We start from the raw sequence: 27,535 nt of genomic DNA on the forward strand, positions 1-27,535 counted from the left end.
TTTTTATTCTTCTCTCTTTTGTTTTTTTGACTCGCAGGACAGAGCAGCCAATAATCAGAAACACGCAGAAACAGAAACAAAACGACCTGTAACATGGACGCTGAAGGTGTCGCAGCCTCCCCGGCAGCGCCTCACCAGCCACCATACCAATATACGGCCAACCAGGGCTACGAGCAGACGGAAGAAGTGCCCCGCGAATTGCTGAGGCAACAGAATGACGCCCCGCTGGCAGCCGGGGACGAGGACGACGACTATCTCGAGGACATTTTCGACGACGACGAGCGGGACGAGGAATGGGCGGCCGACGGCGACCTGACCAAGACGTACAACCGCCAGAGACAGCAGCTGACGGACGGCGCTGCGATCCCGCGGTCCAACCAGCAGAAGCCCACGGCAAACACCTTTGCCAGCGTCGACGACCAGGTCTCGGCGCTGTCCAAGCACGCGACCAAGATCCGGCTCGACTCGGTCAAGCAGGATGGCGAGCGGGACAAGGACAAGGCCGACCGGGCCACCAGCGAGCAGGTGCTGGACCAGAGGACGCGCATGATTCTGCTGCAGATGATCAACCGCGGCGCCGTCAGCGAGGTCCACGGCGCCATCAGCACCGGCAAGGAGGCCAACGTCTACGGCGCCGTGTCGTACGACGAAGAGACGGGCGCTGCCACGCAGAGAGCCATCAAGGTGTACAAGACGGCCATCTTGGTGTTCAAGGACCGCGAGAGGTACATCACCGGCGAGCACCGCTTCAAGGGCGGCTTCGACAAGGGCAACAACCGCAAGATGGTCAAGCTGTGGGCCGAGAAGGAGTATCGCAACCTGAGGAGGATATACAACGCCGGCATCCCCTGCCCGGAGCCCCTGGCGCTGAAGCTGCACGTGCTGGTCATGGGCTTCCTCGGCGACAACAAGGGCTGGGCGTATCCGCGGCTGCGAGACGCCAACCTCAAGGGCGACGACGTCGACCAGCAGTGGCAGAACTTGTATGCGCAGCTGCTGGGGACGATGCGGCGCATGTACCAGGTGTGCAAGCTGGTGCACGCCGACTTGAGCGAGTACAACATCCTCTACCACGACGGCAAGCTGTACATCATCGACGTTTCGCAGAGCGTGGAGCCGGACCACCCGCGGTCGCTCGAGTTTCTGCGCATGGACATCAAGAACGTGGGTGACTTTTTCCGGCGCAAGGGCGTCGACACGCTGCCTGACCGGGCCATCTTCAACTTCATCACCGTGCCGGAGGGACCGGTCGAGGAGCCTGAGCTGGCGGAGGCCATTGCGAAGTTGTACGAGACGAGACATGCTGCTGCGAACGAGGAGGAGGCTGCTGCGGAGGAGGTGGACACGGAGGTTTTCCGGAACCAGTACATCCCGCAGACGCTGGAGCAGGTGTATGACATTGAGAAGGATGTCAAGAAGCTCGGTCTTGGAGAGGGCAATGAGTTGGTGTACAGCAAGCTGCTGGCTGACCAGGTTGTTGCGCCCAAGGCAGATGGCGAAGGAGAGGATGAGGATGAGGAAGATTCGGATGATGAGTCTGGCGAGGGGGCTTCTCTTGGCAGTGGTGAGGATGAAGATGACGAGAGTCGGTTTGACAAGGGACGGCCGAGGGGTCGTAAATTTGAGGACAAGGATGAGAAGAAGGTATGTTTCCCCCCTTATAATGGATGATGCTAAGTTTGGGAGGGTGATGACTGACTTATTGCAGCAACATAAATCGGCTGTTAAGGAAGCCAAGCGAGAGAAGCGAAAGGAGAAGATGCCCAAGCATCTGAAGAAGAAGCTCGTTTCCAGCACATCAAGGAGAACGAAAAAATAATCAACTAACATAAAGAAGAAAAAAAGGTGATTTTCAGAATTAAAAAAAAAAGCATTTGACCATTTCTTTTCCTATTGTTCATTTTCTTGTGACTCCGGTGTTACTGTTGACGCTCCACGTCTTGGTGATGGTTGTATAGATGGATCAGGAGACATGTTGGATGATGAGCACTGATTGTCGCGACAAAGGCCGAGGATGGCGGTTTAACATCTGAGGATGGGTAACCCTGTTCATGGACTTTCATCTGCGATCTGAGTTTTGCGCGAGGGGTGACCCTGCGAGAATCTGGATGATCAAAGAGAGCGCTGACAACATGTCTCCTGGCCGTTGACGTATGTGAGCTTGCTATACACGGTTGAATACATGATGGTTCACCAGGACGTCCTTGAGACAGTAACAATTTCATCATTATTAAAACTTGGGAAAGATGTAATCTATATGCTGAATCAAAATGACAAATTTCATCACCCCCTTTCGTACATGCGAGTAAAACACAATTAATTAACCTGGTTGCTTTTTTTCTCTGCACACTATGTGCGTATTCATCATCGTCACGGGTCCATAATGTTACTTACTCCCTACTCCCCCAATTCATTACGATATCCATAAAAAACAGAATACTACATAGTTTCACCCACCCTCCTGCTATCAAATTAGAAATAATATTGTTGGTGATTCTGGCCTGGTGGAGGTTGTGCCAGGAAGTCAAAGTTGAAGGCGTCCATGCCAGTGTTCCATGGATCTGGAGGGGATTCTGGGCCGATTGTTAGTCTCATCGGTGTACTTGATTTGCGAGTTATGTGGTTGTACTTACCAACCCAGATGGAATCGTACAGTTCCATGGGTGCGTTGTATTGCATAGGATCGACAATGGGCGGTATGCCGTCCATAGCAAGACTGCTATTCATTTGCTGAGGGTAGCTCATCCTGTTTCAGCGGGTTAGCATTCCGATACGACTATGGAGTAAAGGGGAAACAAGTTTGCTGCTTTACGTACGCTGTCATGTCCTGTATGGATGAGCCGTTTTGCATCTCGGCCATGGCCATTGCCGCGTCTTCGCGGGCGTCAGTCACCTGAGGCAATGGGCGGAACGAAGGATTCGATATCATGGCATTGAAGCCGCCCTGGCCATTCAACCCAAGATGCAAAGGAGTCCTGCTTCCACTGGCAACCGCAGATAGGTCGCCTTCCCGCTTCAGGCTCGACATGTTGACTTGTCCGTGGTCGTAGATGTTCTTGAGGGCTGTAAGTGCTCTCCACAGGGGACCCGAGAGCTCAATGTCTTTATCAGTCTTGGCGACATGAGCCTCTGGGGAGCTAACCTCCTTGGCCGCCGTCGCGGAGAGTGCTTCGATCAGATCTCCCTGGAGCTGTCGGACCTCGGGGTCGGACTTGGTATCGGAAGAAAGGCCAAGCAGCAGGGCCGATGACAGGCCATGGTATGTAAAGGCCCAGCTTCGCGTGGGAATCACCGAAAGCTGGTGCATGGCGAGGAACATTTTCACCGTCTCGGTCAAATTGATCCTGCATCTATCTGTCAGAGCCTGCTTTTGCGCCGGGTCAAAGGTGCAGTCCCTTCGGAGGGCCGGTCGGCACGCGACAGATATAACAAAGGACGTGTGGAGGCGGATGGCGAAGAATTGGAGACGATCCAGTGCCGTCTTGCACTTTTCCTTGTCCTGCATATGGGGTGCTGCCCGTTTACGAAGCTCCTCGACGACCTCGCAATTCTCAAAGATTTGCTCGTAGGTAGCCGAGGCCATTACATCGGGATTGAGTCGCCGCGAAATAATCTCGATGAGGTTATACATCATCTCCAGATAGCCATAGTTTCCAATTGTTGCATCCAAATTGTGGGGAATCGGGCAGCTCGGAATGTTTGTCATCGAACTTCTATGCAGCCAGGAGAATTAGCATCGCATTCGGTACCTCGAAGATGAGCGACTAAATCTTACCGATCAAACGACAAGGATGTCAGGGTATCATGCCAAACACATGACCACCACAGCCTGCGACGGATCATTTCCTTGGACTTGGCGGCAGGGGGTGAATTCTCTCGACTGGCCCGGATGGTCGGGCGATGCAACCCCAAGGATTGAGCGAGGCGACATGTAAGACCGGTGAGCGCCCACGATGCTTCAGCCTTCATGTCATTGAGAAGAACAAAGTTTGTCAACAACAATGCTTGGATCGAGTCAAACGACGGCCTGTATATAGAGAATATATGGTTAGAGTACAGATACAACTACGCGTCTAGTGAGAGGACTATCGTCTCACCTCAACAAAAAGTTGGCCAGCCGGAGTAGATGGAAAGATATCTGAATGTATTTTTGCGAATCCTTTGTGCGGATATGGTACGGGGACTCGTGGTACTGGGAGCCGACTGCCAGGACTGCAAAGAGAATGGCCAGCCAAGAGGCCGTCACGGGCCTCGAGGTTTTCCCGGACTTTGATGCATTTCGGGATCGATCTTCTAGATAAATCATGAGATTGGACTCGAGCTCATCAATGTCGAGAACGAAACCCCAAAACGGCTGCGGGATCTCCTTGTAAGTACGGAAAAGTCTAGTCAAGTAGCGTTAGCATGAGATTGCGTCTCATCAGGCGGTACTCGGCGCCATGGCATACTTCATAACCTCTCTATCCGACGGCAGCTCAGTGGCGATATCGCGAGCAAGCCGCTGGAGGTGAGTGGATGACATGAGAGGAAAGGGCGCGGAGGTGTCAAGCCCCAGAATGGATCTCATGTCCCGTCGGATGTCGGTGCCGTCCTCTTTGTTGTTGGGCGATTGCTCTCCTAGCAGCGCCGGGATGCTGTTTTGTCCAACATAACGGTCAGGTACCGAGTCAGAGTCGTCCTGGCCTGTGGACAGTCCTATAAGAGAGGTTATTCAATGAACTCGACGCAAATAGCTGAGCGCGTAACTGGATGCCATGAGCTCACCAATTGCTGGAGGCCAGCTTTCTTGGCGCTCATCTTTCACATTGTCGTCTCCGTCGGACGGTGAACGAGCCCTCTTGCGGCTGTGAGAGGCGGCGGCATTGTGCTTGCTCGCCGACGATCGGTTCGGCTTATAAGAGCAGAGCTGAGGGTGTTCTCGCTTGACGCAGTTCTCACACGGCTGCTGGTTGTCACACTTGACCTTGCGCTGACGGCATGGCCAGCAGGCGGTCCCTGTGGTGCATTAGGCGTTAGTCGCGCGGCAATTAGAGAGAGTTCCGGAGGGATTTGACGGCGCAGAATCTGCTCGCGTAGCCCCCGGGGAGGTGTCTCATGTTGTATCCTTCACTTACCGTAGCGAACTTTGCGGTGCGAGTGGATGATGCGACTGGCTTCCTCAGGTGTCAGATCATCGACCGGCACCTGGTCGTCCGCGTCATTGTCAACCATGGTTGGATTTGATGCAACAATCTCAGCTCCCGCGGATTCTTCCAACTGCATGCAGTGGACCCGAGCGTCCAGTTACTAGCTGATGAGTCTGGGCTGCTGCGAAACTCAGTTCATCAACGCCGAACCCCGAGCATCTCCACGAGCGCAAGAAGGTGGAGGATCCGGGAGTGCTGGGCTGAAGGGCGGATCAACTGGCGGTCCGGGGCTGGAGGTGGCGATATCGCGTTCGAGGTGCACGTGACCCAGCTCCTGTGATCCAACACGTGCAGCTTCTCCAAGTCTCCAACGGTGGCGGCTCGGCGATTCCCCGCAATCGCGGCAATGGCACAAGTTTAGCCTTCGGTCGGGCTGCATCCACCACGGGCAAGGGCTTATTGCAATAGTCTCACTTATACGGGCGAGCGAGGTGGGTAAGCTTTTGCTGCTGGCTGCTAGACGGTGCTCGTTACGAGTACAATGTCTGGCTCCTTGGGGCCTCAAGGACGGAATCGGTCTGCGCTGGAGCTGGAGCTGGACCGCATCATTAGCAGGCTCAACGACGATTTTGCACTGCACCTTCGCGGGCCGGATGTAACGCTCTCTCCTCGCAAATACCGCGAACGGCAGCGGAGTGACGAGGAGGCCCGGATCGACGACATTTACCAGAAAATCAAACAGCTGCATTATTATGACGGTAACCGGCTAGCTGACTGTCTGGGGCTCTTTCAGATACAGGGGCGGTTGATCTTGTCTGATGCCGAGGCACTCAGTCCTACCGGGTATCTCACTACCAGTGTTCGGTCTCTGCTCCAAGAGCGCCTCTTGAGAATTCTTCGTGATATCAACGGCCCGGAATCAAGACAGCTGAGCAAGAGAATATCTGAAGGGGCTGCAAATCACACTCAGAAGCGGCCCAAAGGCCAGCCACCTCACAGCTACGAACACCATGATGCAGTGGATGCTCTTCCTGTCCGCTCAACTGGTTCATTTGCGGACAGTGGTGTCTCGTTAGCCTCTGGAAGTCGATCTATCGCAGAAGTTATTCAACCACTTCCTCAGCAGACATCATTTGGTCAGACTTTTGCTTCAAGCCGTCGTTCTTTTCCGTCCGAAGTCTTTTCCTCGAATACGCAAGATGTATCTTTCATCAGCCAGACGACTGTTGACTCTGGATATCATGACAAGTCAAATCGTTATCCATATTCACAACAAACATCAGCCGAATCGTTCTCACATTCGTTTGGATTGAGCCAAAGCCGAAACGACGTGCAGCAAAATCGGAACTCCCTCCCTAGCAGACCAAACAAATCCACCAACCAGCCGGAAAACCTGGATGATTCGCGATTCAAAAGCCCTCTGCCTTCGTTGAAACGGTCTTCTGATGACAGCCTCGGCTCTGCGAGCCAGACGATTGAAGAAAAGCTTGCTAATATTTGGCGTAAGCATGCGTGATTGATGGAGACAGTATGCATTGTTGCTGACCTTGGCGATAATATAGCTAAATTGCCGATCCCAGCGTTGACACATGCACCGTTGGCTGTGATTTGGGAGGTTACAAGAGCTGCTCTTTATTGCAAAGTTTCACTGGATCAGTTCGACCTATTGTATGAGCCGAATGATAGCTGGCATGATCAAAGCAGTTTGAGAGACGCAATCTCGAACCATCACTTGTTTCGTGGCAAGAGCTTGCCTCCGTCCGGCGATCCGGTGGCATGGCACACAGCACTGGGTGACTTTCAGACCAAAGTCAAGACAGTTACACTCTCGGCAGACTTGGTTTATAACCAAGACTCGACTGGGCCATTGTATAGTCTTCGATTACATCCGTTAAAACTCGAGCTGGGTCATCGACTTGCGCGCCGATTTGGTGCCGATCGCTTCTTGGAAATAACCATTCCATCGCCATCGGCGTCGACGGATGAGGACCCTACTGTACTCAAAGAGGATCCAAGGAGCCTTGAAAAGATTGTAGATTGGCTTACAAAGCCGGAGCATTATTTTCTTGGGCGGACTTGGAAGCCATTCTTCGTTCGCAATGTAAAGGGCAAGAAGATTTCTGGGACAAACAGAAACACATCGGTAGAGAGAGTCTATTTCTTTGCTTGTGATGCAAATAATTTCCGCCCCAGTGCACCCGATGGCATCTCGCCGCTAGCAGAAGCGTTGGAGACAAAGGCCCGCACGAAAATGAAGCTCAGTGGTCTGCTGAAATGGGCCGTTGACATCGACAACGAGCGCAACTCGGAACAGCCAGTTACCAAACTGTTTTCTCGCCTCGCACTGAGTGAGCTACTGTATCCCCATATTTCTCCGAGACTGTGCTTTCTGACAAGATTGAATTAGGTCTCAGTCGAACGTGGCCAACCGTTGTTCTCGAGAAGCATCAGATCATCAACAAGCCCGAAGATCTAACGCAGGGTAAGGTGGTAATGAATGATGGAATCGGTCGCATATCACCAAGTTTGGCCAAGAAGGTTGCCGTGGCTCTTGGGTTGTCCGACTGCCCAAGTTGTTTTCAGGGTAGACTGGGGAGCGCAAAGGGCATGTGGTTGGTTGATGTGGAGAGTGAGGAAGACTTTGAGAGAGACTGGGTCGAGACTTATCCATCACAAAGGAAATGGAAATGCGACTTCGAGGATCCTCACCACCGGACTCTCGAGATACGGAACTGGCCATCGGAATTGAGATCGGCGTCTCTGAATCAGCAATTCATCCCCGTGCTAGAGGCCCGATCACCACAACCCGACGCGATGCGACGCGTAGTTTCCGAGCACCTACAGAGAGCCCTGCATGCTGACCTTGGTGAGCAAGCTGCCGCCATGAAGGAACCCATGGGTCTCCGATCATGGATTCGCCAATCCGGCCCCTCAAAGAATGAACGGTCGCTGGATGGGTCTGTAGAATTTCTGGCTGGTCTCCCCGATAGTAACGCGGATAAAGTCGCTTTTTTGCTCGACTCAGGATTTGATCAAAGGAGAATGACGTATCTCAGGGAGCTTGTCTGGGAAATGTGCAAGAAAAAGGCCGATATTTTGAAAACCAAGATGAACATCACCATTCCCTGTTCAGCTTACATTTACATGGCTGCGGACTTTTCATCAACGCTTGAAGAAGGAGAGGTGCATCTCTCCTTTTCCACGAAATTTCAGGCCGAGGGATTCTCCGACACGCTACTTGAGAATATGGATATTCTAGTAGCAAGAGCCCCAGCCCATCTCCCCAGCGACATCCAGAGAGTCAGGGTAGTATCTCGACCAGAGCTTCGAAAGCTAAAAGACGTCATCATCTTTTCGACCAAAGGAAGCATACCCCTTGCTGATAAGCTATCAGGCGGCGACTATGACGGCGACATGGCGTGGGTATGTTGGGATCAAAATATTGTTAGAAATTTTGACAATGCTGCCTTGCCTCCGAAGCTGGATTTCATCGAGAGCGGATATCTTCGCAAGATGACTACGCAATTCAAGGACATTTTGGATCAGGTCGGAAGAGACAACTACAGAAAGTATATGAACAACCGACCTGCGCACCTTCAGGACGCCTGTGTAGAGTTCGTATCTAGAGCATTTTTGTTCAATCTACAGCCCTCATTTCTCGGTCGATGTACAAAGTACAAAGAGAGGCTCTGCTATTTTCACAAGTCTGTTCAAGACCGAGATGCCATACATTTGAGCCAGTTGCTTGGCTACTTGGTTGATCAGAGCAAGCAAGGTATTGAGTTTACTGAGCAAGATTGGAAGCGTTTCTGCATTCAACACCTTGGGAAGAAGTCTACCTTTCTTCCCGATCCAGAGTACGCGAAAGAAAAGGGATCGCGAAGACCTGACAACAAGGGCCGATTGCACATACTCGATTACTTGAGGTTTGATGTTGCCGATGCAGTTATTGACGAAGTCTTGACCAGTTTTAACGAGGCTGTCAAAGAGAATAACGCCATACCTTATGATGAAGACCTCACAAAGATCTGTAATATGTATGAAGAGAGGTCAAAAACTTCTGCCGGCTGCAGGCAGCTTCTGACACATCTGCGGAACAATATTGGTAAGCTTCGCGATGAGTGGCGTGTCGTTGGAGACAATGGCACCGAAACCTCCAAGTATGCCAACAAGGTAGATGCCCTGTACCAGAAATGGCTTGATATACAGCTACCGGCAGAACTGTTCGCGAGCGGCGAATTTCCGGAGTTGGTTCATGATATCAACAAGAATTCGGCCATGAGCAACTGGGAACTGCTCAAAGCCTCGACCGCTTTCAAGAAACACTACAACAATGGTTACAAATTCGTCTGGAACATGGCGGGAAAACAGCTCGGCTTCATCAAAGCGATGGCGCATCGCGTTCCAGGAGAGACGTCAAAGGTTCTGGTGGTACCATGGATGTGGGGTGTCTTGCGACCGGACAAGAAGCTCATCACGTCTCTGATGCTACAGAGAGAGGCTGCTAGCGCGGTGGCTCTTGAAGAGGTGTTTGATTTTGACGACGACGGCACCGTTATTGACGATGCTTGATTCCGACAAGGACTGTGTAACAATGACGATTTGCGAAGTTCAAACGGAGGAGCTTTTTTCTTGAATCGTTTGGACAATCATGCAAGCGGCGAGAATTGGTTTGTTAGAGGGCACTACCACGCCCGTGGATCGAAACGACTTGGAAATGATGGTCTTGATTGACGTATTGGCGACATGACTTGCATATATCTTGTCTTGTTTTCTGGCATGAATGATGATATCATGGTGCGATTTATACTATATATGACAGCCTTCTGTATGGATTTTACTTTTGTTAGAAGAAATGTGGTAGATTTGAAGCAATGGATGATAATAACTGCAGCTCATACATACCTAGACTGATGGCAGTAATTCTTGGACGTGAGCTTTTCTCGAGGTGCGATGAGCTTAAAAGCGGGGTGACATTTACGCGAGCCCGAATCAGATTAGCGCGGAGCGGACCTATCCAAGTACGGTTAGACTGATGAGTTGCCAGCTTAGTCATCCACAGAGCTCGAGCAGCAATCGTTAATTCACGCACCGCCCTTTTTCCCAACGCATCTCAGCCACCTCTCCTCTCCACGGATCATGAATTCTTCCACCCCGGGCAACGCCCTCCATCCATCTCGTCTGCCATGGTCAACAGTCCTGCATCCTACACTCAGGACACAAACGTCAACACCGACCATGGGGAACTGACGCAAGATTCTCCTCCGCCCGGGTTAGTGAGATAGCCCTTGTGTGATTCCACTGGGCTCTCAGCCTACGTGGATAGCCGTGCCGCTCTACTGGACGACGAGCTTCAGCAGAGGGTTCACTGCATGCAAGATCCATCTCGGTGCCTGTTGCCAGCAGAGTCTGGTGGCAGGATCGGGGTCTTGTTGGCCGCGACGGTGGACAGCGTGCGAAAGCGCCCTGCCTCTGTTTGCCTCCGTTTTGCAAGACTCTCTGTGAGGCGAGTCGTCTGGTGCTGAGCGAAGGGGCTTTTCACTACGCCTTTGCAACTTCATCTTGATTCAATGTCCTGCATTCTGGCTACACGTGGATGCTTCCTCCCTCTCGAGTAGTGAACTGACGCGTTATAGGCCGGGGCGGCAATCCCAACATGTCGATGCCAATCGTGACTTGGACATGAGTACTGCAGGCAAAATCAACAAGAGTGAAAGCGTCGAGGAACCAGCCATGCCGAACGCGACGATACCCAGCTCCAGTAAACAGACGGCAAAGGCCGACGAAATCAAAATACACTGCTCAAACAACACAGTCACTTGGAGGGATGAAGACGACGAAGTGCACCAGACTGACCATCTGGATCTCGAGATAAACGTCGACATCACGGCCAACAATGCCTTTTTACGGTTGTATGGCGATGTCTTCATCAAGTCCAGCAAGCCTCCCAATAGGCGAGCTATCTATGTGTATATTCGCCCCGAGATTATCAAATTCATCACCTATCAGAACGAGAACAATGTACGATCATTGTGTCTCTCATTGGAACGGCAACCCGACCTTGTTACACCCAAAGACCCCATTGTTGCCAAGCCCAAGAGCAAGGCTTTATTGAAATCGATCGTGGCCCTCTCTCAAGTGACAAGTTTCACCGTCCGTCTCAACAGCTCCAGTACGACTCCATCAGCCCAGTTGAAGAAAATCGCTTCCATTTTTTCGCCCCGCCCGAGCTGGAATGCCGCGCTTGGTGATCTCAGTGGACTGTACACTGGTAAAGGGGGCCAAATCGCCAATACGAGCATAGCGGCTGTGAGCACTCATGTGCAAGCAGAGTCCCCTCCGCCCTATATCCCCGCGTCTAGTAACGAACGTGTCTCCAGTACGTACACTCTGCTTGACCGCCCAATGACTCTACTGTAGACTTGCTAAATGGTGACTTTAGAGAAACGCAAACTTGATATGCCCCAAGCTGATGAAAACGGCTCTTCCGCGAAGAACAGTGATATGCCGCCTATTAACGCCATTCTCAATGACATGGAGCAACGTATTATGAACAGCATCAGACAGCTCGGAGAAAAGTTGCTTGATGCGGATGCTAGCTCTAACCATTGCCGCTATGGAACGGAGGAGAAAGAAGAAATACTTGAAGAACTTGCAACGCGTGTTGACGACGAACTAACGGATATAAGGATCCAGTCAACTGATGTGATTGAAGAAGTTAAAGACGAGGTTGATCGCATGCTGAATCAAGTAGACGATGACGCAAAGGAGAGAATAGAGGTGCTAGAGAGCGAACTCGAAGACAGGATGAAACACATAGCTGAAGGGGCGGCAGAAAAATACGTGAAAGACACGCTACTGAATGCGAGTTGGCGGATGGACGGCACCATGTCCTTGCAGAGGCAAACGTAGGCCTTTTGCTGCCACTGTCACCATTGCGTAAGCTCCATTGATACATGGCATTGGCTACGACTTGGATGCTAGAATATTCAATGTTTAATACATACCCTACCTAATATCAACATCATTCTACCACTATTACCTGAGTTGTCCTCTTAATCTCTCATGTTTACCATCCTGTATCCCTCTTCTCCGTGTCCACGCCGTGCCCTCCCTCTTCTTCGCCAGTAATACACTCCTGCATAAAAGACGCCTGCAGCACCAAATATCGATCCGCCCATGACACCTACCGAGCCAGTACGTCGACTCCCTGATGCTGATGATGGTGGCGGTGATGGAGATGGAGGCTTTAGGGTGACTATGCCGCTCTCTACAGTGGCAGGTTTGCCTCCGTTTTGGAGATCGATGACGATGGTTGAACCGAGGACATCGCCGGAGGATGACACTGCAGCTGCACCGACGTATCGACGGGTGGTGTTTTTGCTTGACAGGGAGATGGCGGTTTCGAAGCCGTGGCGGGGGGATTCTGCGACGAGGTTTGTGTAGTTGTTGATGCTACTGTGGTCATTGGAAGCAAACTATTGGAATGAGCATTTTGCATGAGGCTGAATAGAAAGAATAGTTAAAGAGTGATAGAGATGCTTACTATAGCCCATGAGGCAACGTCTGTTGCGCCGTTCCACGACACGTAGACGGTGGCATTGAGGGTGCTGTTGTTTGGTGCATCAGCGGCTACACTTGGTGCCCATGAAGGGCTTCCCTTCCAATCTCCTTTATTGACCCTGTAGGCAAACATGTCTGGCAGAGGCTCTCCACCGATTGCGCCTCTTTGGAAGTCCATAACTGGTGTGCCGTCGCTGGTGTATTCGACAAAGCCGGGATAGTATCCCCATCCCGTCATGATGTTCCCGCTATCCAGCGTTTGGTAGCCTCCCATGGCGCCGGAGTCGATGTTTTCCGGGTGGAAGAACTCGCCAACTACCCGTGCGGTGTGGAGGACTTGGTTGACGGCGATGCGGAGAGCGCGGGTTTGGCATTTGCCTTGACAAGGGCCGCTGTATTCGCCGTGGTTGTCGAAGAGAGTGATGTGAGCCTCGTCTGTGGTGTTGGATGATGGGATGATGCGGGCGTCGTGCTGCCAGCTGATGTTTGTGGCTGCGCCGTCGGAGAGGTCGGCGAATTGGTTTTGTCGGCCGCCGAGGATCCAGATGGGGTGGCCGTCTTTGCCGTCGATGAGGGTGAGGAGGGACATGTGGCGGCTGGAGACGAGATAGTTGCCGTCTTGAGTCTAAAGGTGAGTGTTTGTTAGCGATGAGTGTTTGCCGAGGGAGATGGGCGGAATTGCCTTTTCTATCGAGTTGATGTGGAAAAAGTCGAAGCCGGAGTCTTGGCCAACGCCGTAATCTGCGTTGTATGAAGCATATGAGTTATCAATGGTGAAGAAGTTTGAAGCTTGCCAGTCGAAGATTAATTCGTTTGTTGCTGCGTCGACTTCTTGGAAGCCGCTGTCCATGAGGAGCGCATTTTCTGGCCCGCCCACTGAGCGGCAGTCAAAAGGGATGTTAAAGTATGTTGAGAAGATGACTGTTCCGCTGTGGGTGACGCTGAGTTCATGCATGTCGGCACGGGCATCGTTGAGTCCTTGGGCGGTGACGTTGTACTTGAGGTTGTAGTTTTCATCGAAGAAGAGACAGTTTCCGTTGGCGTGGCCGCGGGTATGGCCGCCCTCCCAAAAAGCAAAATAACGAGTGCCGTTGATAACATGCACGTTTGACGTGTACGTGTTTTCGTATTGCTGATCGGCGTACACGAGGCTCATATCGCGGGCATCGAAAATCATGGGGCCTGCCTTGTTCGCCCCGTAGACTGTTCCGAGGAAGATGAAGGAGGCATTGTCGACTTGATCCTGCTCCCACGTGTTTACGAGAAAGATGGGAGCAATTATGCTGGAGGAGCGAAATGTTTGGCTGGGAAAGCCTTTGTCCGTGTTGGCGAGGGTTGTGAAATCGGTGGCATTGGTGATGAGCGAGACGTCGGCTAGGGTGGAGTGAGCGAAGAGGAGCGCGGTTGCGCTGATGATTGGAGAAAAGTGCATTGTATAAGAAGTAAATATCGGTAGATGAATGACTATCGAAAGGAGATGGCTTTTTTACAGTAACGATCGACAATGGGGATCAAAAAAAGAAGTCATTGCAATAGCGTTGACAGTGAATGGCGGTAGTTGGATTTTAGGATGGAAGCCTTTTAGAAAGCGTAAAGGTTTAGGCCGGACAACAACGTAATGACGACGATATTAACAACGAAATAGGACGAGAAAGAGAATGATTACAGCTAGAATACAAACTATCCGAGTGGGCACATGAACATGTTTAAGAGTATTGGAACCGTGTAGTTGCAAATCGTCATACGCGGCCACGGCCCCTTTTTGAATCCACTTGCTTCAACTTCTGACTTTGCTCCATCAATGATCGACATTTACCCGCACTAAACAATAGCAGATTCTGAAGAACAAAGGTGATGGACTTTACAGTGCAGAGCAAGCTCAACGGGCACTATTCAGCCATTCAGTGGATTGTTTTCTATGTGGGTGATCTTTCAGGGAATGAGATCAAGATGCGGTAGGTCGATAGATTGGGCAACTGTTGATCTTGGTACGGCGGCCTTTGGGATTTGGGAAAGAAGAGTAGATATTCAATGGCTGAGCGAACGAGGATGATAATTCATACTATGTTGAATGAAGATGAGAATTGCCAAGACGATGGGCGTTGACGATCGGTTTGGTCTGAAACCAGTCATGGGTTGGTATTTTGGCGAGGTGTCGATGAGTCGGAGGATGGATCCAAGTTGTAGATTGACGATGGGGATGTCATCTGTGAAGAATATGTAGGATAGAGAACATATAGTTTGTTCCCGGATTGAATAGCTGTATTCCTGATAAATTACAGATGGTTTCTAGATGAGATGGATGGATGTTCCAGTCTCAGCTATCAGGGTTCCCAAGGGGAGCGATGTCGATCTCCAAATGCCCATTACGCCTCCACGGCGTGAGACTCGAAATAGCTGCAAAGACTCTTTCTCCTTTGTCCATGCTATAGCTATCAAAGAGAAGCTTTTAGTTATTTTACCACAAATATAAAAACTACAGCGGAAAATGCCTTTTGCCTGTAAATTACACGATAGGCAATGCTGCACTGAAAAACTCGAGGCCGAAACATCGGAGCTGCCGCGGCTCCGCAGTGGGTTGCCGCTTGCGTGGACGTTGCAGGCAATTTCTTCGCGCCCGACGATCCGTTGCCCTGAAGCGATATTCCGAATATTCCTGCTGAAAACCTGTGTTGAGCGAGATGGATAAAAAAACGAGCTGGATTGAACAAGTGTTGAACAATTCATTACAAAGTTACTATGAAAATCCCTATGTAAACGATATGAGTCGTGGGATGCGTGTATATATCTCCCTAGGTATTTCCCCTTTTAATAACCACCATTCCCAATATGTTCCTTATCTTAAAGACCCCGGATTGTCCCTCATATTGCCGCCGTACATGTTAAATGGGTTCATCTCGAGGTTCAATGAGAATCTCATTGACTGCAACGTGCTCCGGCTGGCACACGGCATACACAATCGATCGCGCCACATCCTCCGGATCGAGAATCTTTGCTCCCGACGGTTCGCCGTATTTCCGGACGGCCTCGGCATCGGTCGACATGCCAAGCAGATCCGTGGCCGTGTTGCCGGGCTGGATCGAAGTCACGCGAAGACCAGATCCAGCCGTCTCGACGCGCAGGGCCTGCAGCGTAGCCTCGACGAAGAACTTGCTGGCCGAGTACACGCCGAGGCCGGGGAACACTTTGCGGCCTGCATCGGAAGAAATGGCGACGACGTGGCCGGCTTTCTGCTCCAGCATGCCGGGGACCGTGGCGGCGAGGCAGTTCAGCACGCCCTTGCAGTTGACGTCGACGGTGCGCTCCCATTGATCCGTCTGGACGTTGGCCATCATGGTGTAGTACATGACGCCGGCGCAGCACACGATGATGTCGACGGGGCCGAGCTTCTCTGTGGTTTCGCGGACGAGGGCGTCGACTTGGTCTTTCTTTGAAACGTCCGTCTTGTGGATGAGGACTTTGCCGCGGCTGTTGCCGAGGATCTTGGTCTTGATGCTCTCGAGGGCATCGGTGCGCCGTGCCGCGAGGGCCACTGATGCGCCCTCCATGGCGAGACCGGCGGCGACGGCAGCTCCGATACCTGAAGAGGCACCTGTGATGATGGCGACTTTGCCGGCGAGACGCCCCTTTTTGATGTCGGAGATTGCGGCTCCGTTGGTTTTGAGTCGACGGGGAGGCTTGGGAAGCCAACCCCTGGCGTAAAAGTGTCGCGTATACGTCTCGAGGAGGGCCGCGTTGATCTTGATCCGCTCGATTCCGTACAAGTCCAGCGTGGGCTGCGTAGCGCCGTCCTTGAGAACGATGGCACCTTGCAGTGAGTCGGCGGTGGGCATTCCTCCGCGTAGGATGTCTACGGTAAAGGGCTCGTCTCCTCCGCGAGAGCCTCGCTTCTCGTTCCAGAGTTCAACCCACTCGTCCCATGGGAGGCGGCCTGTTTCGTATCCTAGCTCGGCGAGGGAATCGAAGAGGGATGCGGCCTTGATTGGGCTGGGATCACCAAGATGATATACGAGTTGATCTCCTTGCGTGTGGTCGGCGAGCGTGATGATGGCGTTGCTGACAAAGTCGACGGGAGTCATTTCAACGACCCAGTTGGCGACATCTGGGGCCTGGCCGAGCTGGAGCGATTCGATAAAGAGGGCATTGAGAAGATCATAGGTGTTGGCAGCACCAGTGACACTGTGGCCGCTGATGGTGCCCGGTCGATAAATCTTGACGGGAATGCCTCTCTTACTGGCTTCCATCACGAGCTTCTCTGCAACCCATTTAGTCTGACCATAGCCATCTTGAAGCTTGGTAGGCACGTCGTCAAAATCGATCATGGCATCCTCGGACCAGCCCTCAATCGATGGCGGCAGCACGCCGTTGGTCGAAATGTGATGAAGAGTGGCACCGCCACGCGAGGCAAGGCGAAGAATCTCCCTCGTGCCACCCACGTTGGCACTTCTCAAAGCGGCATAAGGGTAGACCAAGTTGACAGTGGCCGCAGCGTGCACAATGACTTGAGGACGAGCTGCGAGTTCCTCAAAGGCCTCTGGTGATAGACCCAGACGGCTCCTGGCCAGGTTTCCTGGGACAATCTCCATACGGTCCAGCATGGAGTCGCTCCAGATGCCAAGGTCGATGAGGTTCCTGCGGATTCGCGCCGTGCCGGCTGGACGGCAGTCTTCATTCGGCTCTGTGAATCGCACCATGCACAGGATAGTCGCCGAGGTGTGCTCGATGAGATATTTGAGAAGAAAAGCTCCGAGATAACCTGTAGATCCAGTGAGGAGGATTGTTTCAGCGTCACTGAGGCGCCGCATCTGCGTGCCTGGAATAGCTTGAATGTCTTCCGGAAGCACGGCGTCAGCTCTGAGGACAGCTGGTAGTTCAGCTTGAACCTCTTCGGTGTGGCCATCACGAGCAGCTTTGACAGCCTCCAGGTGTCCCTCTAGAGTGGGAGTGCCTGCCAACGGACCGAGAGGAACAGGGAATCCAAATGCCTTGGTCAGTCTGCTGGCAAGATCTGCCAGAATCAGAGAGTGTCCGCCCAGGTCGAAGAAGTCGTGCTTGGGCGTGATGCTTGTGACGGGGACATTGAGAGCCGCGGCCCATATCTTGACAATCGTGTCCATCTTGATAGTGACGTTCCTCTCCGTCTTTGCTGTTTGTACCGGCGTTTTCGGCCTAGGAGGAGGCGGCAGGGCTTTGAGATTGGTCTTGCCAGAGACGGCATGCGTAGGCAGCTCCTTGAGCTCAACCCATAGAGGAGGAATCATGTAATGTGCAAGATGGGCAGACAGCGCTCGTCGAGCAACCGGGCTGTGGCCGGCGTCGTCAATGACAACAATTGTCCGGCCTGGGTTCTGCTCAGTGTCGGGGACGATGTAAGCCACGAGCTGTTTCTGCAGGCCTTCTCCATGAGCGACGACGGCACAGTCTCGTACGGCCAGGTGCTTCACAATGGTCGTCTCGACAGCTCCTGGCTGAACGGTGTAGCCGCGAGTCTTGATCATGCCGCCCACTCGGCCGGTGATTTCAAGCAGGCCAGACGGAAGCATCCGCGCCATGTCTCCCGTGCGGTACATCCGAGCGCCCTCCTTGTTCTCAAAGGGGTCCATCTGGAAAGCAATGGCTGTGGTTTCAGGGAGGTTGAGGTACTCTCTGGCTAGCAGCTCGCCACCAACAAAGAGCTCGCCGCTGACACCTGCGTCTAGCCTGTTTCCGGCCTCGTCCAAGATGTAAATGTGCTCAGGGTCTACAGGCGGTCCGACGGGACAGACGCGAGACTCGTGGTCGACAAATGTCTTGATGTCGCCCACGGCGATTTCATGCGTCTCGCTGGCGCTGTAGACGTTGAGGAGGCGAGTGTTGGGGAGAGCGTTGCAGGCTCGACGAACGAGATCCGTCGTGACCACCTCGCCGTTCAGCCACAATGACCTCAGCTCAGGAAGCTTCTCACCAAGGTTTGGATGTCGTGAGAGGACGGTGGTCAGCAGAGTGGGGGTCATGAGGGTGTCTGTGATACGTCTGGCAGCGAGAAACTCGACGAGGCCGATGGGGTCGTAGCTTGCGTTGTCGGGAACGGCAACGGTTGTGGCACCTCGGATCAAGGGACGCAGCATCTCCCAGACGAAGAAGACGTTGCACGCGACGCGGTCTCCTGGCTGGAGATCACTTGTGCGGAATCTCAAGTCGTAGCTGAGAACGGGAGCTCTGTGAGGGTTTGCAATGCCCTTGGGCTTGCCGGTGGTGCCTGATGAGTACGACACAAAGGCCAGGCGATCCAGGTCGTCACTTGCGGGCAGAGGCTCCCTCGTCTCGACCACGACGGGTGCGGCATGGCCGTTGGTGGTTGGCTCAGGTTGGTCGATGATGATTGTAGCGACACCGGGCTTGATATTGGCAGCATGAGCCTTTTGTGTAATGATGACAGTCGGCTTGGCATCATCAATGACATCGTGGAGGAGGCCCGTTGGGTAGGCCAGCTCCAGCACGAGAAAGGCTCCTCCGGCTCGGAGAGCAGCAAGAGACGCAATGACATTGTCTGCGCTCCGTCCCATCAAGACGCCGACCAGATCATCACGGCCAACTCCATACTGGCGCAGGCGATCGGCCAAAGACCAGGTCAGGCTGTCGAGTTCCGCATAGGTGAGAGTCCGGCTCTCATCCTCCAGGGCAATGGCATCTGGCGTAGCTTGAGCCTGCTGCTCGAACAAGGCCGCCAGATCCTTTGTTATATCAATGATGCTCATCTTGGAAGTTGGGCGAAAGGCTGATGAGGAGAAACGGCGCCAATGCTTCACAAGTGTTGACAACACAGAGTCCAAACGGTGGTCTAAGGAATGAGCGTCCCAGAGTCTTCCCGCCTGTATCCTCAAAGTCTCGTGAAACGCTTGTCAAATACCAATTGGCCTCTCAACTTCGCTCATGTGTTGCCGCCCAGCAGGCCAAATTGGGCGCAATTGGGGGTTTGATGATGGTGGGATTCCAGCCTTTTGGCCCACCTGATCCCTAGCGTGGCGAGTTCTTCTCCGGTCTCGACCTTTTAAAAAGATTATCTTGCAGTATGCAGTGAAACTGTGATAGGCAAAGGGAGAGGCGGTGCAACGTCTGCGGTGTGAGGAAGAAAGCCAAAGACAGAAGAGTGAGGCCGTAGCCGGCAAACTCGTGCTGACCCTTATTCCATTCAATAGGCCGTATTCACTCAACAGACACAAGCTAAATCTCTTGTCGTGGGGCTTATCGAGCTGGCGATCTCTGGATGCGAGGCTGTGATTGGTCTGACATGTGAAAAAAAAGTCGGCGTTTTTGCTTGGAGATGTTTGTTCCACATCAAGTTTAGCTGCGAAGAATCCACAGACGGCTTGGGGTCGCGTGCCTTTTTGCTTTTCTGGAGCTTGTCTTTTCTTTGTTACGTTTGTCTTATCAATTGTCTGGAGAATGCCGCCGGAGTTTATATCATGCTTGATGAGCTTTTGTTCAGAGTTTTGTTGTTGTGCCGTCCTAAGCAGCCACGCTTATTCAAAGCCTTATCATCTGCCGCTCTTCTCCTTATTTGAACGACATAAAATTGTCCAGTTCGGATTAAATACTGTAGCTGGGTCAAAGCGTGGGGTATACCGTCTTGAGTTTAGCTCAATTGTTCTTTCAACAGATTGTTTGATTTGCCCAACAAAATGCAATGCAGTACGAAGGCGAAAGGCTCTGACATGTGATGGTGGGTGAGCGTGGGGAAGCGTGAAGCATTCATATTCCGGCATTGGATATTTAATCTCGCATTTTTCTGTTTCTGTGATTCGATCCCATTTAACATTTGGCCAGTGTGATGAATAAAATAAATAAAAAAGAGCCACGTCGATACGTGCGCCTTCAACACATGCATCCAATCTATACCTGCTGGTTGAAATCAGGTCAGTCAGTCAATAGATTCCTGTTCATTCGCGCATCATCCACAGCTTCACAAAAACAGTATGATGTAAGATTTCCAAAGATGGGGTATCAATTACTACCTAGACTAGATCATGACACTCGTACAAGACAAGATAAATAAAAATACAACAATGAACCGCTTATTTCACACACACACGCACAGTTTACTCCGAATGACACAACCAACTCTTCTCCATCATCATCATCAGCTTACGCATCCGATCGGCCCTTGGAAATGTCCACCTCGGACACCGGTATCCACTTGGTCCTGTAGACAATCTTGTGTCCGACATAGAGGACAATGAAGAGGATGAGGCTGACGTAGGCCGCAAAGAAGGAGCTGGTGTCCCAGTCGATGAAGACGGTGAAGCCGTTGGTAAACAGGATCAGCACGTTGAAGAAGAAGCCGAACCATGACAGGTAAGGCTGGAAAGGAGCCTTGTATGGCAGCTCGTCACGGGGGATGTTTTGATACTTGAGCACATTCATGAAGCGGATGTGGCACAGGTTGATGAGCGCCCAGCTGATGAAGCCGGCAACGGCCGTGATGTTGAGCAGCCAGTTGAACACCGTCGTTCCGTTGTTGGACAGGTTGAGGAAGGCCAGAAGGCCAAAGGCGGAGCAGGCGGCCACGGCGTAGTAAGGGGTTCCGTACTTGTTGACGCGCTTGAAGAAGGCGGGCGCGTGGCCCTCTCCAGCCATGGCGACCAAGATGCGGCTGCTGGAGAAGATGTCGGAGTTGGCGGCCGACAGGACGGCAGTCAGCAGAACGGCGTTGATGATGGAAGGGAGCGCCTGGATGCCGGCGAGCTTGGCAACGATGACGAGAGGCGAGGCGGAGGCGTCGGTCGATCCGTTCTGCAGGTCGGGGTTGTCGTAGGGCACGTTGATGCCGACGAAGAAGACGGTGCAGTTGAAGAGCAGGAAGACGGCCCAAAAGGTCCAGCGGATGGCCGTCGGGATGGCCTTGCGCGGGTCGGCCGTCTCACCGGCTCCGATGACGACCAGCTCCGTGCCCTGGAAGCTGAAGCCGGCCGTGACGAGCACCGTCCAGAAGCCGACAAACTGGCCAATCTTGCCGTCGACCAAGTACGGAGCAAACGCACCGGGCTCCCGCCAGTACTTGAAGCCAATGTAGCCCTGGTCACCGACGCCGGCGTTGACGCAGATGCCGAAGATGACGAAGCCGATGATGGTGATGACCTTGATGCTGGACAGGTATGCCTCCATCTCTCCAAAGACAAACGTCGGCAAGAACTGGGCGGCAGTAAAGACAACCCAGAAGATGGCGATCCAGACACCGATGCTGACGGACTCGGTCCAGTACTGGATGATGAGACCGCTGGCAGTCAGCTCGAGGCCGATGGTGATGACCCAGCTAAACCAGTAGATCCAACCCATGGCAAAACCAAGAGTGGGATCCATGAAGCGCGAAGCATACACGGTGAAGGCACCCGTGACGGGGATATACGACGCCATCTCTCCCAGTGCCACCATGATGGAGTACACGACGGATCCGAGGAACAAGAAGGAGATGAAGAGAGAACCGGGCCCGGCCTTGGACAGGGCACCGCCAATCCCCAGGAACAGACCAGTTCCAAGGGCAGCACCGATGGCGATGAACTGCAGATGGCGAGAGTGCAGCTCACGCTTCAGGCCCTCGTCGGACTGGCCCGTCGCGAGGTCGGTGCCCGGAACATCGCCCGAGCTTTTGTCGTTGATGCCCTGAATGTATTTCTCGTCGGTCATGAGCGGGCCCACGGGAGAAGCAGTCGCGGTCGCATCACCAGCGGCCATCTTTTTCTTTTTTTCTTTTCTTTTTTTTTTTTTTTTTTGCTCCAGAAGCCGGAAAAGGGAGCAAAGAAAAAAAAAAGGATGGGAGTTGAGTCAGAGGCGGAGCAACTGAAGGTCGATTGGGTAGAAGAGCGAAGGCGAAGGCGACACCCGCTTTGTATATACTATCACAACACCACAACAAGAAACGGGAAACAGACAAGGGGGGCCTGAAAACAAGGTCGGGCAGCAGGCCGAACTTTATTGTCTTTAGAAGGTCGTATTTGGCATTTCCAAACTCGACACATCAACGTTACTACTGCTACACTACACTGCCGCCGTCCAGCTTATCACTCTGGCGAGACCCTCATCTTCGCCCCATATAAGACCCATCAACTGATGAAGAGTTTGATGGGGCTAAACCAGTCTCGGCACAGGAACCGCCGTGATAGCCAGAGAAGAAACAGCCTGACTGAGTAGGAGAATGAAAAGGGCCTTTGAAACTGCGTCATTTCCAAGGCCGCTTTTCAACTCCCCCCCAAAAGGGTTCGAGGCAAATCGCCATATCCGGCCTCGACGCCGTTTCCATCCTCGACGCCGCCCTCGTCTCATCATCAACGTCCGACGAGCCTAACAAAGGAGGTGCAATCCAAAGGGCGCACAAGACTCAATCCATGTTCCCTGAGCGAAGCTACGGCTTTCTGTGCATCCTTCTAGCGGCTTTCTCTAGCGCTTGGCTTCAACTTTGTGGCTGCGAAAAGACCGCATCTCGGTCGGCATTGCCGCGGAAATGCGAGCAAAGGCCAATCGCCGGCCGCGACGAAGCGTAAAATCGGGGCAGATGTTCTTGGGAGGCGAATGGGAAATTTTTTCTTTCTTCTTCCTTGGTTTCTTTTGCTTATTAGCCACCCATCCGCTAGGGGAGAAGAAAAAAAAAACCAAGAGGCGGGACAACGGGAGAGATCTCGGCGTCTTTGGTGGTTTGATGGAACTACATGTACATAATCTTGTGTGCTTGATGCGGACGCCCGCCGGAGGACACCGTACATACGAGGGAACGGCTACCCGTATGCTACTAATAGTAGGTATTCGTACCTAGTTGGCTACTCCGTACGTACTCCATATGACTCCGTAGGTAACGATAATCATTCAAGACGGGCTCTTTTTCTCTCCTTCTTGCAGCGGCTAGCAGGCATTTCGTCTCCGACTGCGGGCGATGTGACGCTGAGTCGACGGGGTGTTGCTCCATTCCGAGTCTCTGCGCCGACGCAAGCCATGGGGGGGATGTTCGTTAATAACAGGTGATGTGCATGGCAAATTTGGCGAGACCTGGCTGCTTGGTTTACGCTACGACGTGATTACGACTGACTGGTGCAGCACTACGGACGTGATACCAGACACTGGCCGGGTAGTATGAAGTACTCGCAGAGGAATAGTAAGACTGTAGGAACAGAGAGCAGCATCACCAATGGCTTTTCAACCAGACGTCGTATGAATCAGGTCGTAACTCCACACACATGGTCCACTCCGCTCCCGCCTGTAGACGCGATTGTTGATACGCCCTCTATGCCGGCGCAGCTATTACGTACTGACCTTGGTCTCCCCATGGGCAGCCCTTCCCTTTCCCCAGGTCTGCAACAGGTGATCGAGCAGGCCTCAAGGATATACATGTGCCTTTCTCTCCACACTGCGCTCATCCCGGGGGGGCTGAGATGCATCGGCTTGTGGATATTGCTACCAAGAGGAATGGACACCTGGCGAGCATGTTTTTTGTTTCTAAAGTGGTATTAGGTGCTGACCTCGTAAAGGCAAGGTACCACTTCTTTTGGGCTTGCCACTTTTTTGCTGCCCAGTGTCTTGCGGTATGGTATGCATATCATGGAAACTGGCAGCACCGAGGGCAGCCGGGCCTTGGGTGGGCTGATTGGGCTGTTTTACAGGCCCGAGTCGGAAGTTTATGCAATCTAACATTCGGAAGTTGGTGCCATTTGGGTGCTGGAAGCGACGAGCTGACACTCCATGTCGAGAGCTCGGGTGTGGAGATGGACGCTAGATGGGCATTGCAACGCCCTCCGTAGTCGGTGTGTGCTGTAATCACACGCAGAATCTCTACTGAGTCATGGTTTGTACGGCATGGTGGTGGAAGAAGTGATGGCCAACCAATGCTCAAGGCCCTTGTAAAGTCGATCAAAGCGGGTAGCTTTATCCGGGTGTTGTCTTCAACGGATAAGTCGAATTCAGCTAAACAGACCCTCACGATGATTCAAATGGAAGTAACCCTACAAAATATGCCTTGGACGAAGCGCAGAGTGTACTGCTAGATTACTATTTACAATACGTTGTATCAATTTACTTGTAGAGGTTTATCCACCTCTTTCTGTATTACGGCAAGTCAAGCTTACAATGTCCGGTATTCCGGGTTTGCTGGAGTTGGTATATACATCATCTTGGCTTTATTTGATAGTCATATGGATATTAATCTTGCCATATCAGGGCATCGGGGAGTATTCGTGAGCCAGACCCTGAAAATAAGAAACAAAAGAGACTGCCATAGGGTTTAGCAGGAAGCACGTTGGCTTGCGCCCTTTGTAAGACATGCCTCTTGATGCAGTATTATCACTGTGAGTTGAGACTCGGGCTAGTAGCGATGGGGTAACACGTCAGGAAAGGTACCGACAGAACGTAGCCGTTTGCTGTTCAACTTCTCTTGCAGCTAATATCCAGTAAGACAACAAGCTGTTCAAAGTTGGAATGAGGTTGTTTTAACCTCTTGATAATGACGCCCTTTGCTCTGACCCTGGTGATGGAAATCAGCCAATGGCCGTGAATTAGCGCGACGTAGACAGTATTGGCTGGATCCGGGAATGGCGTCATGTGGATCGAGCGGGTGGCTTCCGCAAAGCTGGGGTTGAGCCCCACGAGGTGAGTGTTGTTGGCCGACGGTCCGATGGGAAAGTTTGTTTATATAAGGCGATGTGGCGATGAAAGAAAGGTTTGATATGTGCTTTTGGGCTGTAATTATAGGGGTGGTTTCATCAAGTACGTGATTATACGCGTGATATAAGAGAGGGAGAGCGTGAGAGTCGTGATGATACACAAGTGTCAATGACGCCCTTTGTGGCATGATGTGAGCTTCATTTGTCATCATGTGCTACGTAGAGTAAAGCAATGAAAGTGGTGACAATTCACAATGCATGCTATACCAAGATATGAGACGTAACAGTACAAGTCGATGCGGCTGTGGCAAGGCATCATGTTAAGCCTGCTTCTATACTAGACTTGGTTGAGCAAGGAAGAGAGACTAGGCAATCAAACGTAGGAGGTACGACATATTGAGGGGCTGGAAAATTCTTTTATTACCAACATGGCCTTGCTAAAGCTCCATCTCTAGGAGTAGATCCAATCTGTGCTGTAACATGGCCGCCATTGCTGAGCTTTACACGGGCAGTCATATAAGCAGGGGGCTGTTAGCTGACACGATTGATCCGAAACGGAACTTCTGTCGTTATGACCACGTGCAATCATGCTACCTACATCATCAACAGAGTCAGATAGTTTGCCTACATTCTTTTGGCATTTTCCAGGCGAACTTTGATGACCAAGTTCTGGACAGGGCTGGTCCAGTATGAGGTGTCTCGCTTTAGATCAGTCGTGAAAGCCTCTGCCGGGATTTGCTTATGGGGAAAGCGTTGAATACTGAAGAAGAGAAGATGAAATGTTTGTCGAAACAATGGAGTCTGGTGCGAGTACCTTGATCACGCGAGGGAATCCAAGGATTCCGTTTACAGCACCGAGGCAGGCTGCTGTATCACACACCTCCCCCACAGACTAATTGGACACTATTGACAACATCAGCATCCCATGTGATTTTCCCCTCTGTACTACGACCAACTCAGACGCCTGTGCAGCCAGCTAGTGTCCTGCTGTCACCCCATCACTGCGTTTCGAGATTATGCGCATGTATGTACGTATCCCCTTGACCTGCAGCGTACCGACAACCCTCGAAGCCCTATTTTGAACCAGGCAGTAATGAGTCACATGCCACAGCTTTTCATCTCATACCCATCACAGCCCTAACATGAATATGTACGCTCTGGCCACGAGGAGCGGCTGCATGCAGAATCTCTGTACGAGCAAGTACGTGCCACCAACACAGACACAGACATAGATGAGAAACGGATGATGCTCCGGCTAACGACACTGGAGGCAACGAGGCCCAAGCGCACGCGAGACCAACCCTCATCACACAAAATGTCGAATATTCAAATTATGCCTCAGAATTTGGCCCTTATCAGCCTAGCTGGACGTTCAGGATGTGATTCTCCCGTCCTCCCATTGGTGGATTCGTGCATTTTCATGTCAGCCCCCATGTGGCCATCAAGGTTCTCACCACCTTGAGCTTTTGGACTTTTGCGCAGCCATCAAGGTTCTCAGCCGCGAATGCCGACCACTGAGAAGAAAGTTGATCAAGAGGAAAAAGAGGAGATTCCATTTCCATCATAGCATCTCAGCACGCAATTTTCGCAGTGGAGAAGTCGGTCAAAATCCCACTCTCGCGTGTGTTGTTTTTCCATCTCTGAGTCTGCCCGTTGTGTCTCAGTTCCTCAGCGGAGACAGCCGCCCAACTCGTCTCAAGAAAAGAGTTAAAAATAAAAAAAGCCAGTGTCAAAGGATCCAACAACTCAGACAACTTGTCTCACTCAGGTGCGTTTGATTTGCTTCTACTAGCCGTAAAGTAAAGTCCTCCTTGCATTTGCTTGGCCCGGCTGCCTACCGCCCAACTCGTTCAACGGGAGGGTCTTCGGTCTGTCCTAGCTGGGCCAACCACTCTCTCACTGGCCATCATGGTTCTCGTGCTGCTCTCGTAAGTGAGAATCAACGCGAGACTCGGCATCCAACCATCCGAGCGCTGCCAATAGCGTCTTGGAGAATCCTGAGGGAATCCACATCTGACAGGGGAGACTCGAAGGTTTTTTCCGGCTGAGGCCCGTTTGTCGGCCAGCCTCATCAACTGGTATGCAGGATTCGGGCGGTCTGCCTAGGTTGAGTTTTTGATTCTTGCTACTGATTCGCTCGTCGTCGGGAGGAGGATCCGCTGGAACGTGTTGGGTGCATGTGGTTCGCGTTGTGGCTGCCTTCAAATACTCTTCTATCCCACC

At 52.2% G+C, this 27,535-nt stretch overlaps 8 protein-coding genes across 8 annotated transcripts; 3 read left to right on the top strand and 5 right to left on the bottom strand.

The window, feature by feature from the left end:
• Window positions 1–93: 93 nt before the first annotated feature.
• Triagg1_1310 (uncharacterized protein) lies at window positions 94–1,819 on the top strand (the record flags this gene model as incomplete). The annotated part of the gene is made up of 2 exons (XM_062895367.1): window positions 94–1,644; window positions 1,709–1,819. The coding sequence occupies 2 exons, from the start codon at window positions 94–96 to the stop codon at window positions 1,817–1,819; spliced, it is 1,662 nt and encodes a 553-aa protein (XP_062759649.1).
• Window positions 1,820–2,472: 653 nt separating this feature from the next.
• Window positions 2,473–5,211, bottom strand: Triagg1_1311 (transcriptional regulator family: Fungal Specific TF; the record flags this gene model as incomplete). The annotated part of the gene is made up of 8 exons (XM_062895368.1): window positions 2,473–2,573; window positions 2,634–2,746; window positions 2,817–3,713; window positions 3,776–4,027; window positions 4,098–4,385; window positions 4,449–4,695; window positions 4,765–4,995; window positions 5,115–5,211. The coding sequence occupies 8 exons, from the start codon at window positions 5,209–5,211 to the stop codon at window positions 2,473–2,475; spliced, it is 2,226 nt and encodes a 741-aa protein (XP_062759650.1).
• Window positions 5,212–5,667: 456 nt separating this feature from the next.
• Window positions 5,668–9,698, top strand: Triagg1_1312 (uncharacterized protein; the record flags this gene model as incomplete). The annotated part of the gene is made up of 3 exons (XM_062895369.1): window positions 5,668–6,628; window positions 6,689–7,474; window positions 7,534–9,698. 3 exons carry the CDS (start codon window positions 5,668–5,670, stop codon window positions 9,696–9,698), a joined length of 3,912 nt encoding a protein of 1,303 aa, XP_062759651.1.
• A 614-nt stretch (window positions 9,699–10,312) lies between these two features.
• On the top strand, window positions 10,313–12,038 carry Triagg1_1313 (uncharacterized protein; the record flags this gene model as incomplete). Its single annotated transcript, XM_062895370.1, has 3 exons — window positions 10,313–10,398; window positions 10,763–11,505; window positions 11,569–12,038. The coding sequence occupies 3 exons, from the start codon at window positions 10,313–10,315 to the stop codon at window positions 12,036–12,038; spliced, it is 1,299 nt and encodes a 432-aa protein (XP_062759652.1).
• A 157-nt stretch (window positions 12,039–12,195) lies between these two features.
• Window positions 12,196–13,278, bottom strand: Triagg1_1314 (uncharacterized protein; the record flags this gene model as incomplete). The annotated part of the gene is made up of 3 exons (XM_062895371.1): window positions 12,196–12,264; window positions 12,317–12,604; window positions 12,673–13,278. The coding sequence occupies 3 exons, from the start codon at window positions 13,276–13,278 to the stop codon at window positions 12,196–12,198; spliced, it is 963 nt and encodes a 320-aa protein (XP_062759653.1).
• A 36-nt stretch (window positions 13,279–13,314) lies between these two features.
• Triagg1_1315 (uncharacterized protein) lies at window positions 13,315–14,121 on the bottom strand (the record flags this gene model as incomplete). The annotated part of the gene is made up of 1 exon (XM_062895372.1): window positions 13,315–14,121. One exon carries the CDS (start codon window positions 14,119–14,121, stop codon window positions 13,315–13,317), a length of 807 nt encoding a protein of 268 aa, XP_062759654.1.
• A 1,450-nt stretch (window positions 14,122–15,571) lies between these two features.
• On the bottom strand, window positions 15,572–19,426 carry Triagg1_1316 (uncharacterized protein; the record flags this gene model as incomplete). The annotated part of the gene is made up of 1 exon (XM_062895373.1): window positions 15,572–19,426. One exon carries the CDS (start codon window positions 19,424–19,426, stop codon window positions 15,572–15,574), a length of 3,855 nt encoding a protein of 1,284 aa, XP_062759655.1.
• Window positions 19,427–20,813: 1,387 nt separating this feature from the next.
• Window positions 20,814–22,400, bottom strand: Triagg1_1317 (uncharacterized protein; the record flags this gene model as incomplete). Its single annotated transcript, XM_062895374.1, has 1 exon — window positions 20,814–22,400. The coding sequence occupies one exon, from the start codon at window positions 22,398–22,400 to the stop codon at window positions 20,814–20,816; it is 1,587 nt and encodes a 528-aa protein (XP_062759656.1).
• Window positions 22,401–27,535: the final 5,135 nt, after the last annotated feature.

This window comes from Trichoderma aggressivum (genome assembly GCF_033847375.1).
Source record: "Trichoderma aggressivum f. europaeum strain CBS 100526 chromosome Unknown scaffold_003, whole genome shotgun sequence".
NCBI classification, from domain to species: domain Eukaryota; kingdom Fungi; phylum Ascomycota; class Sordariomycetes; order Hypocreales; family Hypocreaceae; genus Trichoderma; species Trichoderma aggressivum.